The sequence below is a fragment of the Saprolegnia parasitica genome (genome assembly GCF_000151545.1).
Source record: "Saprolegnia parasitica CBS 223.65 unplaced genomic scaffold supercont2.12, whole genome shotgun sequence".
NCBI lineage: Eukaryota > Oomycota > Saprolegniomycetes > Saprolegniales > Saprolegniaceae > Saprolegnia > Saprolegnia parasitica.
This window is the reverse complement of record NW_012156406.1, coordinates 490,084-503,683: the sequence shown is the minus strand read 5'-3', so window position 1 is coordinate 503,683 and position 13,600 is coordinate 490,084. Positions and strand designations below refer to the sequence as shown.

The following is a 13,600-nucleotide window of genomic DNA, read 5'->3' as shown; positions in this document are numbered from 1 at the left end:
CCGACTTGATATACTATTGACATTGAGCACGATGCACGATATGATGCGCTCTAGTAGGCCCTAACGACTAGACGAATCTACTCGCAGTAGACGGCTACAGCGAGGAGTCGTGTTGCGGTATCGCCTGGTCCATTGCCTTCGATTGGCGACATGAGAGCGTGTACTAGGACATAAGTCGTTTCAAGAACTGATTTAGATCGATCTAAAGACACATAGAAGACATGTATCGTCCGAGCAAGTGGAATGCCCTTTGCGTGCGTTGGTTGCGCGCTTGCAGTCGAGTTTAGAGAGCTGGTGCCGAGTGCATCCGCATTGAGTAAAACAGCTTTCAACGTACTTTAACGTACTTCAACCTGTTTATCATACACGGTCTGGCGCACACCTTCGAACTTCGAGAGTCGGCGTCAGCAGCGTCATCTCCTCTTTTTATATTTGATGGCTTTCAATACAAATAGAGAGATTGCATAAAAATAGATGCATTTAAATACGCGGACGTCGTGAGGTTTCTTTGGCGAGGTTTGTCCCAAGGCTTTTGCCCAGCAATGTGGGAGCCGACCACATCCTCTTTTAATGCCACTGCTTGCATCAACCATACAATATACAAGTATAAGGCCAAAATGGGCAAATAAAAACGAACATGGAAAATCTTCGTTTCACCCAATTGAAGGGGCAGCCATAAACCTCCTTACTCGAGCGATGGAGTACGACGAAGAAGAATGTCGGGTCTGCCGTGGCGAAGCGGTACGTAGCGTCGGACGCCATGGCGATGGCTCATGGAACTCGTAGGAAGAAGGCCGTCGCCTCTTCGCGCCCTGCAGATGCAGCGGCTCGATCCGCTACGTGCACTCGGACTGCTTGGCCGAGTGGCTGGCCATCTCCAAGAAGGAAGTGTGCGAGCTCTGCGGCTACACGTTCTCGTTCCGCCCGTTGTACGCCGACGGCTGCCCCGAGACGCTGCCGGCCGGCGAGCTCTTCTTGTCGCTGGCGATCGTGGCGCTAAAGAAGTGGCTGCCGCTGGCCATCCGCGCGATCCTCGTTGTCATTGCGTGGGCCCTCGTCGCGCCATGGTGCACGAGCTGGCTCTACCGCCTCTGGCTACTCCGCGCCGCGACCATGGGATCGGTCAACTTTAACGACCGCATCCAGACAATCGAGGTGCTCTTTGACGACGTCTTCTCCGGTTTGATCCTCATCGTCGTCGTCGTCTGCTCGTTCCTCTCGCTCATGAGCCTTGCCGACTTTCTCCGCTTCAACATGGACCAGATCCAGGACGAGCTGGACGCCGACGCCGATGTGCCGGAAGAGGTCCATCTTCGCCAGCGCGCGATGCTCGTCGCCCAAGAACTCGAGATGCATGGGCTCCAAGATAATGCTGACGGCAACCATCGCGGCGACAACTTTATGCGGCTCATCGAGCGCGTCGACGGCGTCGACGAGTGGATCCCCGAGCGCGGCCACCGCGGCGACCACTCAGACGACGACGACGACTCGGAGGAGGACGACGACAACTCGTCCGACGACGACTCGGACGACGAGATCCAGCCACGCCGCCGCCACGTGCGTCCGGCCGCCCACCTCCCGCACCTCAACCTGCCGCGCGGACAGCCGCTCGTGCCACCGCGGCGCGTCGTTCGTGTCCGCGAAGACGACAACCTTCCGCTCTTCGAAGAGGCGATCCAGCAGATCCCGCATGCCGCTGTCTTTCGGCCACACGTCGCGCGCAATATCCGCCCGGACCCACGCATCGCCGAGGCCGCCAACCGCGGCAACCGCCGGCGTCGCGGCGCCGTGCCTCCGCGCCGCCCTGTCAACAACAACAACAACAATGAGCCGCCGCTGCAAGACCCGTGGGACGACGACATGGACCACATGGAGATCAACATTGCGATGGACGAGCTCGTTGGCTTTCGCGGGCCGCTGTACCTCCTCGTGCGCAACGTCTCGTGGTTCCTCGCGTTCAACGGCGCTTACCTTGGCATCTTTGCATTCATCCCGTACACGCTCGGGAGCACGATCGTGTCGACCGTGGCCAAGTTTTCATTTGCCTTGCCGCCGCTCGATCCGTCGATCCTCGAAAGCCCCGTCCTCGAGGCCATGCCGCCGCTCTACCGCATGATTGGCTTGGTCCTCAACACGACCGAGAACGCGCGGCTCCACGGCGACTGCCTCCAGCTCGTCGATCTTGGCACGTGTGCGCTCGGGTACTTTAGCTTTTGCGGCACCATCGTGCTCTGGCGCGTGCTCGTCTCGACCATCTCGAGCTACAACCATCGACCGTTGCTCGCGGGCCTGCTCTGGTTCCTCTCGTGCCTCAACGCAGTCGTCAAAGTATCGACACTGCTTTTGCTCAAGATGATTTTGCTCCCGATCCTCCTTGGCATTGGCATGGACGTCGCGACCCTCCAGCTCTTCCTTGTCGACCCGTGGGACCGACTGAGCTACTGCATGGAACACATGCTGGCGACGCTCCTCGTGCACTGGGTGCTCGGCATCACGTTCATGCTCTTTGTGACCGTCGCGGTCCTCCAGATGCGCGAGGTGCTGCACCCAGACATTCTCGCGGCCACGATCCGGCCCCAAGAGGCCAACCCGGACATTCTCAAAGCGCTTTTGAGCGAGAAGAGCGTCAAGCACGCGCGGCGCATGCTGCTGTCGCTTGCGATCTACGCCGCACTCCTCCTTTTGCTGGTGCACTTGCCCGTGCGCGCCGCGTACAGCGTACTGCCCTCGCTCTTTCCGCTGCAGCTGCGCTTTTACCACATCTTTGCTCCGCTCCAAGTGCCGCTCGAGCTCGTCCTTGCACACATGACGATTCTCGCGGTCCTCGAGACGTACAAGAACGAGATTGGCACGTTCCAGTACAAGTACATGCTGCGCATGTGCGCACGCCTCGGGCTCACCGAGTACTTGCTGCCGCGCGTACCGGCGCTGCCAGGTTCTGGCGTCGATGCGATCGTGCTCACGGTGCCGCCGTTGACGTTCAACCCGAACCACGACGCACCGGCGGCCGAGCAGCGCTACTATGGCGCGCGGTACCTTCCGTGGCCCGAAGAAGGCCTTGTGGACCCGACCGTGATGGAGTATAACTTGCTGCCGCGTCAGTTCCCCGCCAACGTGCCGATCCGCCTCGGTCTCCTCGTGCTTTCGTGTTGGTTGACGACCGTCGTCATCATTGGCACGGCGACGCTCGGTCCACTTTTCGTCGGACGCACGTCGATCGCACTGCTCGAGCGGTTCTGTGGCGTCCAGCACGACTCGCTCGCATTCGCCACCGGCATCTTTGTGATGTATGTACTTCTCAGCGGCTACAAGGCGCTGCACATCCTCCGCATTCCGGACCGGGATGTCCACCCGCGGCTTCAAAACAGCGGGTACCGGGTGCCCCCATCGACTCGCAGCTCGCTCGTCAGCCTTGTGCTTTCGTGGGCCATCGTATTGCCGCTCATGCTCGGGCTACTGAGTGCGCTCTGGATGACGCCGCTCGCGTCGCAATGGCCGACGCTTTTCGAGGTATGTGCTTTGTTGCCTAATTCCTATTGGTGTGCTTAACGTAGTACTTGCATTAGATGCTCGGATTTGGCTTCGTCACGCTGCACGCGGGTGCATGGGCCGTGTGCTGCTTGGAGCTCAAGAAGCCGCGCCGCAACAACAACAATGACGACGGCGACAATGTGCCCATGGTGGACCGGTGGGACGAGTTGTCGCGGGCGCCGCCGAGCATCGTCACGTCGCTGCGGCTCGCGTACGAGCAACTCTGCTTCCACGTGCGCGCGCACCAAGACGGTATTGACGGCGCAATGGACGACTTGAGCGCCAAGTGTTTTGACGGGGTTTTGTTCCGCAACAAGGTGGTGCGACCGCTCGCCTACGGGTTCTTCATGTGTCTCGTGCTGCCCTGGCTCGTCTGCAAGGTCGACGCGCTGCTTGCGTGGAGCCACCTGCCCGAACGCATCTTGTACCGGCTCGCGTTTGCGACGCAGCTCGTGGGCGCTGGCGTCGTCCTCGCGAAACCGTACGTGGGCCGGTGGGTCCAGACACTCCACGACTCGGTGCGGGACGAACGGTACCTTGTCGGGAAGGAGCTCAACGACATGGTCCGCTAAGTAGAGTGTATTAGCTTATATAACCACGCGCGCGTGTTTTCTGTATTTTGTTCATCGACGCTAGGGGTCGGGTAGTCGATAGGGCACGCAAGTAGAAAGCTTCGTGGTGGGTCTTGCCGCCTATCATGGCTCATCCCTTTGACACTTTTCGGCGTCGGGGTGCTGCCCGCGTCGCCCGAATGGATCGGTTAGCCCTTGGCGACACGATAGCCGACTCGCACACGTCAGCTACCCGGTTAGAGCTAACCGCTTGGAACGCTATTTATAGTGAGACAGGCGCAGTTGGAGATTTCCGTCGCCGCGCCATGTCCATCTTTGGCAGCTCGGACCGCTTCGTGGCCGATGCGGGTACGTCTCGCCACCGAGGAGGCCGTTCGAAGTGAGTGGTTTGGTAGCGCGGTCACCCGGGCCCATTTACCTCAGCGTCACCGACAACCTCGAGCGGTCGCCAAAAAAGAAGGGCGGCGTCTTGTTCCGGCCAGATTATGCAGCGGCCACCGCCGCCCTTGACGCGCCGGTGGGCCATCGCGACAGCTGGATCAAAAGTACGTCTACGCGGACTCGGAACCATCGCGACGTGAAAGAGTAGATCAATTTTCGCCGAGCATCTCCGTGCACGACCACGGTCGAGACCAATCCACGGCCACCAACGATTGACGTTTGCATGTAGGCGTGCACGTGGCCCCGAACCTGTATGAAGCCAACTACGAAGTCGTGAAATCGCGCGTCCCGGCCGTGAGCTTTCCCAAGTCGGAGCGCTTCTTGTCGCAAAAAGGTAGCCGTTTTCTGGCGCCAAGATAGAAGTCGAGGGATCATCGGATGCGTCGGTCTATAGTGTGCATGACGGACAAGCACCACCAGCGAGAACTTATCACGTCCGACAGCCCGGGTCCGAAGTACAATGTCGAGGCGACTACGTTCCGATCGACGGCGCCGAAGTACTCGTTCTCAAAAGGCCAAGTCAACCCCGTCCGCGTCGGGAGTCCTGTGAAAAGGTTGGATATAGACCGCCCCCACTGCGTTTTATGATGCAACGATCTACTAGTCACCGCGAGTCGTGGCTCTCGGTCATCCATCGGAAAGGTCTCTTTGTCTTACCCCCCGCGGTGCAGCCCCCCGAGATGGACCCCCCGCCCCCCAGCCTCGCCGATGAACGCAACCAGCACCATGTAGGATACATTGTGGAACGATGTGTTGGTAAGAGACCCTGATGCCGTCGACGGGATAGGAGTCGCGGCCGCAATCGTCCAACTTTGGGACTGCGCCCCGCTTTGGTTTGCGTGAGAACCCCCGGAAAGACCAAGCGACGGCGGGCATGAGCCGCGTCCAATTCATCTCGTCACGCCACGTGCGTGAAAACATGGGCGAGTTTTCGCCGGGACCAATCTACACGCCGCACAAGCCTGCGCCGTCCGGGGGGCGGCTCGCACCGGCCCCTCGCGCGACGAGCCCCCCCAAGCACGACGAGGTACGCGGCCCCGACACCAATTTGAGCAGTCGCAGCTGCTGGCTTTCGGGCAACATTCGCAAAAACTCGGGCCGTGAAATCATGCTCATGCGCACCGGTACCGTAGCGGGCCGTCGTGTTTCGGTATACCATCATCCTGATGGAATGTACTAGGGGATGTGGCACCAGGACCGGGTGCCTACTACCACCCGACCTCGTCGTTTGGCACCGCAAGCTTCTCTCACAACGTCAAGGTCAAGCGAAAGGATCTGATCACGCCTCGACGAGCATCCACGAGTCCGCGCAAGACGCGACCGAGCCCCACGGGTGGCCATGGCCCAGCGACAACACACTGGCGCGGATACAATGACCCCCCGACCGCCGAGCCCGCGCAGTGACGAAGCCACATTTGCCACGTCATAGGTTTCTCTGTACTAACGGGATACTCTACAATAAAGGGACTCTGCCCACAGACGATTATGCGAAGGCGAGATGCCTTTCACCTCGAGCACAACCCATCGCCCTATGTATATGAATGCGTTTTGTTTGGTTGTTACGACGACGTCGGATCTCTCCTTCTTCTGGCAGTGGTGTCGCAGGCGGTGGCGCTTGCGGCCACGGGCGAGGGCCATGATGACAAGCTCTGTGAAGTACTTCCAGGCGTCTCGATCGACGGCAGAGCTACGCAGTTTGTCGAGGTCCTCGAGAGACGCCAGCGACGGAGGAGCGACTGGAGGTCGCGGTGCAGGACGATCGGCAAGGTGATTTTGGTGCGGCCTCAAAAACCTGGATCCTTGGGCGGCGGCAGCGTTGGCAGGGACGCCTTTCTTCAGATGCAGCACTGGCGGGCAACGGATTGCTCGGCGGGACGCTCTCGCAGCGGGGAGCGCATAGCCCTGAATAAAAGAAACCGCGCGTCGTTCTTTTATGATCTTTTACGTATTAAAAGAACGGACATTGGATTTTTGTCCGGTCAAGTTATCCGGACACGAACCATGATCACAGCGCTGGCAAGCGGCGACGACCGCGTCCTCGTGGGCACGGCTGCCGGCGAAGTGCTCTGCGCCAACTACTTTGCGCCGACGGCAACGGACGTCGTCGACCTCTTCGACTGCGTCGAGTGGAAGCACCATGCGACGCTGGCTGCCATCACGGTACGACGCTGTCGCCAAGGCTTCGTGCGTGAACGCGATTTCTAGTGCGTGGCCAAGGCTGGCAGCGAGGTGCTGGTAGGCGACGCGGATGGTACAGTGGTGCTCTTGGACGCCGACACGGGCGTCGAGCTCCGGCGGTACGCCATGGAGGGCGCCGTCGTAGCAGCCACTTGGCACCACAAGGTGTTTGTCGTGAGCGACCACGTCGGCAATGTCTATGGCGTCGACAAGTTCCGTCTTCGCTGGAAGAAGCGCATGGACATGGGCGGCGCACCCGGACACGGTACCACGTCGACATGAGCTTCCTCGTGACTTACAATGGCTGGTAGTGCAGAGCATGGCCTCGGTGCGACTGCGCGACGCCGAGAATCAGCTCTGCGCCTACGTCGCGATGAGGTATCAGTACCCAATACCACCAACGCCATGTGCAACGGATATGCGTAGCTTGGGCGGCTTGGAGCTTCTTCTGACGCACGAAGGTCACGTGCTTTGTCGCCTCCCAACCACCACCGCCATTACGTCGATCGCGATGACCGACGATGGCAGCCGCATTTTCTGCGGCGGCTCCAATGGGTACATGCGACTTCCTTGGTGTCGCTACAGCGATTCCATGCATAGGACACTGTATGAGCTTCTCAGCGTCGGCAAGGGTTCCGCGCTCGCCTTGCAGCTGTGCAACCTCGCCACCGTACGTCGCAGGTTGATGCCATGGGTCATGGAGCGTCGTCGCGCTAGGTTCCGTTTCCAATCACGTCGCTGCATATGACGGAGACGGCGGTTCTCCTCGCGGGCTCGACGGCGCCCCTGCTCTACGCGATGGCCTTGGCGTCGTCGGCCCTCACGCCCATGTCGACACCGCAAGCTCCCGCGTTCCTTGCGCGTCTTCCATCGGAAGAAAAGGCCACTGCGATGCTACTCGTGCTCGACGACCAAGAAACGTTTTGTAAAGTCGTGTTGCCAGTCGGCACCGAGTGCAAGGTTGAAAACGTTGCTGTTTAAGTCGACGGCCGGTAATAGACGACGCGATTCCGACCATCGAATGGAAGGAACGTCGTTTGAATGCCCGGATGCTTGGCGACGAGGTACGCGACGAGCTCGTCGTAGGTCGTGACGACGTCGCCGCCGGGCGTGCGTCGGTGCGGGAATTGATCGGCAAAGACGCAGCAGGGCACGATCGCAAACGGCTTGTTGTAGGCGAGGGCGACGTCGACGATCACGTCCGTGGCTTCGTCCGGGTGCATCCCGAGGACCAGCGACACGTGACGCATGTGCTGGACTTTGACGTCGTCCGCTGCGTCGCCGACATACGATGCGTGCTCGAAGAGCTCGAGCCACTACCGATTCAAAATGCTGATCCAAAATCATGTCAATCATGGACTACCTGGGTGACGTGGGCTTCGTTGGGATGGGCTTGGAGGTACTGGTGCTGCCGCTTCGTGTACTTCATTGGCCGCTACACGAACGCAGCTTTGGATAGCAGTGGATGCAAGAGGCGTACCGGATCGACGAGCGTTGTCGGGACCTTGTGCTGATGCCAGAGCTCAAAGCAGACGCCGCCGCGTCCTCCTGCCACGTCCATGACGCCAGAGCCACTCTGAAGGACGTCGACGCCAAACGTGTCGACGAGCCACTTTGCGAAAATGCCGGCCCGGCAGTGCTTGCTTTGCTTGGCTACAGACGCGCTCTTCGTACAGGTGGATTTTACGCAAGAGGGCGGCACCGTGGGGATCGGTCGGGTCGTCGGCTTGGTGGGCGACGAGTCGTTTCTTGTGCAGGCGGTCGGCGAGCCAGGCCTTCCGAAGCGCCTTGAGCTCCTTGACGTCGTCGTGGCGCATGGGGCACGCCGCGCCCTTGTGGCACCGCCCCGTGTTGATCCAAAACTTGCACGGCACAGTTGCCTGCGTCTCCTTGGACACAAGCGGCGTTGCTTTTGACATCGATGTTGTTGTTGTCGCCACTGTTGTTGCGGGCAGCGGCGTGAACGTCTTGCCTACTGCGCGGTAAGCGTGGACCGAGGTGTGCCATGAGTACCAGGCTGCGCTTCCTTCCATGGCGTGAGCACCGTGATGTCTCTAGCGTGCAAGAGGTAGCCCGTAGGCGACTCGCTAAACGGCTGGCTACACCATAGCAGCATCCTCATCACCATGGTCCATGGTCCAGCACGCGATTACGTTGCCGCCGGGAGCGTCTCGAGGACGCCATCCACTTGGATCACGTCGCCAAGCACGAGGCGGCTGCGAAGGGCCTTCACGTCGTCGACAGACATGTCGTCTTGGATCTTGAGAATGGCTTCGACACGCGCGCTGCCGACAACGAGGTCGAAGAAGGAGCACTTGCGCCTAGTACGATATCGTCATAGGCTTGTGTGCTATTCCTTGCAGAGATGCGTACGAAAGCTTGCGCTGATGGACGAGCTGGCCTTGCACAGAGATGGGTTCCATGGTGTCACCTAGACAAGCCGTGAGCCGCCACGGTAGACTGCGCCGCACCTACAGTTGATGGATCACTCTGCCGCCAACGCTGCCAATTGCGACACAGTATCCGGATGCCACGGTGGTATCCGGCAAAAGATACTGGAACAGCAATCTCAGAAAGGCCATGTCGGATCCAACGTGCTCGGCGCGGACGTTCTTGGCGACGACCGCCAAGCAGCGTCTCACGACATACGACGCGAAGACGTGGGAGTACTTTGACGTTGGCCCGCGCTCGGCCACGACCATCGTGCTGCTTCCAGACGCCATTGGCTCGGCGATCGCCTACCACGCGCTTTTGCCTGCGCTCGCCGCCGCCGGCTACCGAGCCCTCGCTGTGCGCGATGACTGGCAATGCAAGCACTGACTCACGAGCCTCTCTCTCGCTAGGTGCACTGTCCGGTCGTGTGGACCCACGATGAGCTGGTCCACAGCTTGGACCGGTTCCTCGACGCCCTCAACCTCGCGTCGGTACGGGCATCTCACAACGCTCGTGCGGGATTGCTTTGTAGGTACATTTGTATGGCGCGAGTCTCGGAGCTACGTTAGCACAGGTACTCTCTCTGCAAGTACGAGACATGAAGCGTCGCTGGGAACTAGCGGTTCTGCTCGGCTTTTCCGCATCGTGTGCGCTCGCTCGTGCTCACACGCGGCTATAACAGTGGCATGGCTATCGGCACTCGCTACCTAAAGATGTACGTACCGATTTGCACAAGATACTTGGGTCAATAAGTACACAGGCTTTCCGTCATGCCCCGTTTCCAGCTGAAAAAGTAGATCGAATCCGTGCTTCGAGGCAAATCGCCGACACTCTTATACTGTTTGTGCGTAGACTTATGCTCAAGGAGCTCGACACGTCAGAGGATGTCGCTGTGAACGCCGCATCGGACTTCCTGCGGCAGCAGGTCCACTGCTGCAGCTCGCGTGTGGCTCATGGCCATTGATGTAGCTCGAAAGTTTGAGCCAGGCGCAGCTCGCATCGCGCTTGACGTTGGGAGGCCTATCGAGCAGCAGTGGTCCTGCACGGGACCTCCACATTCCGTACAATCGCGTCACCCTCCTTGACGTATGCAGATCTTGTCCATCGAGAACGACTATCGACTAAACCACCGACTAGAGTTATGGCTCCAACAACGCTGCGGATTCGGACCAACGCGAAGTCATGTATGAGCGGTTCCGTGACGCTAAAAAGGTCGACCCATGCGATCTTCCTGCGCCCAGTTGAGCTGACGATAGCGTGTAGGCACTTCTCAAGGCCTCGGGGCGCTTCCCATATCTCTCGCATCCCGACGACGTGGTCTTGTACCTCCAGGTCGCGACTCTATTCTCCCACAAAGTCATCAACACAATCAATGACGCTACTAGGTCCACTTGCGAGCCCATGCGTGCTAGCAGCTCTCCATGTCATCCCGTGCTTTCTCATCTGCTTCAGCGTACCCGCCCACAGCGCTTGATCAAGCAGCCGTAACAACATATTCACAACTATACCAAGTGCATTCGCGTTCGCAGCTATACTATCGTATGCGCGCAGGTACCATCAGCCTACGACGTGCGTCACTTGCCTGCGATGGAGGTCTGCGAAAGTGTCACCTTGGTCGGTGTGGTGTTGTTAGTCGTTTAGTCGTAATGGTAGTCGGTCGAGAGCCTCTATCAATCGATATTACCTGTAGCAACGGATATTGATTCGATGTATAAAAATACTGGCAAAAGCGTATGGAACGTATGTAATAAAAAAGAAAGGCCACCAGAAGAGTGGTGTGTGGGGCATTTGCGCTTTCCAGCGGCTCACACAGACTACCGACTTCGACGATGGCGAAATCCATGGGCTTCAACCCGGCCGCGGGCCTCTCGGGCCTCCTCAAGGACGGCCACAAGCACTTCGAGGGCGTCGATGAGGCCGTCGCCAAGAACATCGAGGCCGTCAAGCAGCTCGCCGACATCTCGCGCACGTCGCTTGGGCCCAACGGCATGCGCAAGCTCGTGATCAACCACCTCGAGAAGATCTTTGTCACGTCCGACACGGCTACGATCGTGCAGGTAGAGATTTCGCGTCGCATGGCCTATGGATACTCATGATGTCGATTGTAGGAGCTCGAAGTCGTGCACCCGGCGGCCAAGATGGTGGTCATGGCGGCCAAGATGCAGCAGACGGAGCACGGCGACGCGACCAACTTGGTCGTTAGCATTGCCGGCGAGCTCCTCATGCAGGCCGCGCACCTCCTTCGCATGGGTTTGCACGCCTCGGAGATTGTCACGGGCTACAAGAAGGCGTACGAGAAGGCGCTTTCGATCTTGGAGTCGCTCGAGGTCCACCGCATCACAGACCTCCGCGACCAGGCGCAGCTCGAGACGATCATCCGCCCCGTCGTTGGTGCCAAGCAGTACGGCTACGAAGACCTCCTCGCGACGCTCATTGCGGATGCGTGCTTGAACGTCATGCCCAACAAGCCCAAGGCGCCCAAGATCAACGTCGATAACATCCGCGTGACCAAAATCATGGGCGGCAACGTGTTTGACTCCAAGGTTGTCAAGGGCATGGTCATCCAGCGCGACACGGAAGGCTCGGTCAAGAAGGTCGAGGCCGCCAAGATTGCGGTCTTTGGCTGCGGCATTGAGGTCTCGTCGACCGAAGCCAAGTCGACGGTGCTCATCAAGTCGGCGGACGAGCTCATGAACTACAACAAGGGCGAGGAAGAGCGCCTCGATGAAGCCATCCGCAGCATTGCCGAGTCGGGCGCCAAGGTCGTCATTGCCGGTGGCTCGATCTCGGAGATGGCGCTGCACTTTCTCGAAAAGTACAAGCTCCTCTCGATCCGCATCCAGAGCAAGTGGGAGCTGCGCCGCCTCTGCCGCGCGGTCAACGCGACGGCGCTCGTGCGCCTCGGCGCGCCGACGCCCGAAGAGATGGGCTTTTGCGACTTTGTCGGCGTTCACGAAATCGGCGGCAAGAAGATCACGATCTTCCGCCAGGACGAAGAGGACGCCAAGATGTCGACGATCATCCTCCGCGCGTCGACCGACAACGTGCTGAACGACCTCGAGCGTGCGATCGGTGCGTCACCTACGTCGACGCGATCGATCTCATCGCTCTATGCTTGTAGACGACGGTGTCAACACGGTCAAGGCCGCGTGCAAGGACACGCGGTTCGTCGCCGGCGGTGGCGCGACCGAAATCGAGATTGCGCGTCAGATTGAAGCGTATGGCAACACGACGCCGGGCCTCGACCAGTACGCGATCAAGAAGTTTGCCGAGGCGCTGGAAATTGTGCCCCGGACGCTGGCCGAGAACGCCGGTCAGATGGCGACGCAGGTCATCTCGAGCCTGTACGCGGCCCACGGCGCGGGCAAGGCCAACGCCGGCGTCGATGTCGAGTGCGAGAGCGAGACGGGCGTCGTTGAAAACATGCTGGGCGCCAAGGTCCTGGACCATTTGGAGACGAAGAAGTCGGCGCTTCGTCTCGGCGCGGACGTGGCCATCACGGTCCTCCGAGTAGACCAGGTATCGATTCTCGCGATCGCATTCGTTTGGCCTCATGCGATTCTCGTAGATTATTATGGCCAAGGCGGCTGGCGGTCCCAAGCCGCGTGGCATGTAAGCCAGCAATGGATCTTCGTTTAGGGTTAGGACAACAAACAAAAACGCTAAGGCAGTAACAGGGCAACGCAGTACATCTCGTCGTCTTCCCATCGCCCACCGCAATGACACACTCTTTTTCTATCCTCAAGATAGATCGACGTACAGATAGATAGTTCGATACCCTGCCGCATTTGAGATATTCAGATAGCTCATGGCCATGTAGACGCTCGCGTTCTGTACGTGCATGGCATGAACAGGTCGCGCGTCGATGGTTTCTGCCGCCGACTGCGCCGGCTCGGGCAGGTAAGGAGCTCTTAGCCATATAGGACAATAGATTGCGACGCTTATCTACACCTATCTATCCAACGATCCAACTATAGATATATCCAACGATCGAGTACCGCAACCTCAGTACCTTTGAAACGGCGTTGGTAGCTTGGGTCGACAGACGACGCGATGCGATCCATGTGGCGAGGACTTTGTCTCGGTGTAGCGGTGGCTGCCACCGTCGACTGGTCGCTCGTACCGCCAAATGCGACGTCGGTCGTGACGACGACACCTCTCGGCTGCACCTGCAAGCAGCCTGCACCAGTGTTCGTCCTTGTGCTACATATTGTCGCTCATATAAAGTAGCACGGGCGTGTGCAGCAGCTTTACGTGCGCCTGCGCGTGCGATGTGACGGCCGGCGTCTGCGACGCGCGCTGCTGCTGCGACCCCGAAGTCCCTGCATCGTCAAGCCGCTTCCAACTCAATGCACGGGCTTCTGTAGTGCTCGCCGGCTCAAGTCGCTGCCATGCAAGGCAGCTGCGTCGCAATCGACGTACCCTTTGCCATTCCCTACTGCGAC

At 59.3% G+C, this 13,600-nt stretch overlaps 6 protein-coding genes across 6 annotated transcripts; 5 read left to right on the top strand and 1 right to left on the bottom strand.

Annotated features, from left to right (window-relative positions):
• Nucleotides 1–674: 674 nt before the first annotated feature.
• Nucleotides 675–4,141, top strand: SPRG_04760 (hypothetical protein). The gene is made up of 3 exons (XM_012343163.1): nt 675–741; nt 787–3,510; nt 3,567–4,141. Exons 1-3 carry the CDS (start codon nt 697–699, stop codon nt 4,101–4,103), a joined length of 3,306 nt encoding a protein of 1,101 aa, XP_012198553.1. The 5' UTR covers nt 675–696; the 3' UTR covers nt 4,104–4,141.
• Nucleotides 4,142–4,378: 237 nt separating this feature from the next.
• On the top strand, nt 4,379–6,027 carry SPRG_04759 (hypothetical protein). Its single transcript, XM_012343162.1, has 8 exons — nt 4,379–4,451; nt 4,499–4,648; nt 4,693–4,728; nt 4,774–4,878; nt 4,939–5,098; nt 5,149–5,272; nt 5,332–5,668; nt 5,725–6,027. The coding sequence occupies exons 1-8, from the start codon at nt 4,409–4,411 to the stop codon at nt 5,946–5,948; spliced, it is 1,179 nt and encodes a 392-aa protein (XP_012198552.1). The 5' UTR covers nt 4,379–4,408; the 3' UTR covers nt 5,949–6,027.
• A 505-nt stretch (nt 6,028–6,532) lies between these two features.
• SPRG_04758 (hypothetical protein) lies at nt 6,533–7,724 on the top strand. Its single transcript, XM_012343161.1, has 6 exons — nt 6,533–6,704; nt 6,750–6,987; nt 7,034–7,100; nt 7,149–7,277; nt 7,323–7,392; nt 7,440–7,724. The coding sequence occupies exons 1-6, from the start codon at nt 6,546–6,548 to the stop codon at nt 7,701–7,703; spliced, it is 927 nt and encodes a 308-aa protein (XP_012198551.1). The 5' UTR covers nt 6,533–6,545; the 3' UTR covers nt 7,704–7,724.
• SPRG_19678 (hypothetical protein) lies at nt 7,643–9,153 on the bottom strand. Its single transcript, XM_012343240.1, has 7 exons — nt 9,096–9,153; nt 8,876–9,043; nt 8,736–8,821; nt 8,425–8,694; nt 8,203–8,375; nt 8,086–8,157; nt 7,643–8,038 (listed from the first exon to the last, which is right to left on the bottom strand). Exons 1-7 carry the CDS (start codon nt 9,143–9,145, stop codon nt 7,700–7,702), a joined length of 1,158 nt encoding a protein of 385 aa, XP_012198630.1. The 5' UTR covers nt 9,146–9,153; the 3' UTR covers nt 7,643–7,699.
• Nucleotides 9,154–9,302: 149 nt separating this feature from the next.
• Nucleotides 9,303–10,567, top strand: SPRG_22137 (hypothetical protein; the record flags this gene model as incomplete). The annotated part of the gene is made up of 9 exons (XM_012343245.1): nt 9,303–9,512; nt 9,566–9,646; nt 9,688–9,729; nt 9,776–9,870; nt 10,008–10,080; nt 10,125–10,241; nt 10,293–10,367; nt 10,419–10,487; nt 10,541–10,567. The coding sequence occupies 9 exons, from the start codon at nt 9,303–9,305 to the stop codon at nt 10,565–10,567; spliced, it is 789 nt and encodes a 262-aa protein (XP_012198635.1).
• A 380-nt stretch (nt 10,568–10,947) lies between these two features.
• On the top strand, nt 10,948–12,853 carry SPRG_04754 (T-complex protein 1). Its single transcript, XM_012343160.1, has 4 exons — nt 10,948–11,212; nt 11,264–12,227; nt 12,277–12,674; nt 12,724–12,853. The coding sequence occupies exons 1-4, from the start codon at nt 10,985–10,987 to the stop codon at nt 12,769–12,771; spliced, it is 1,638 nt and encodes a 545-aa protein (XP_012198550.1). The 5' UTR covers nt 10,948–10,984; the 3' UTR covers nt 12,772–12,853.
• Nucleotides 12,854–13,600: the final 747 nt, after the last annotated feature.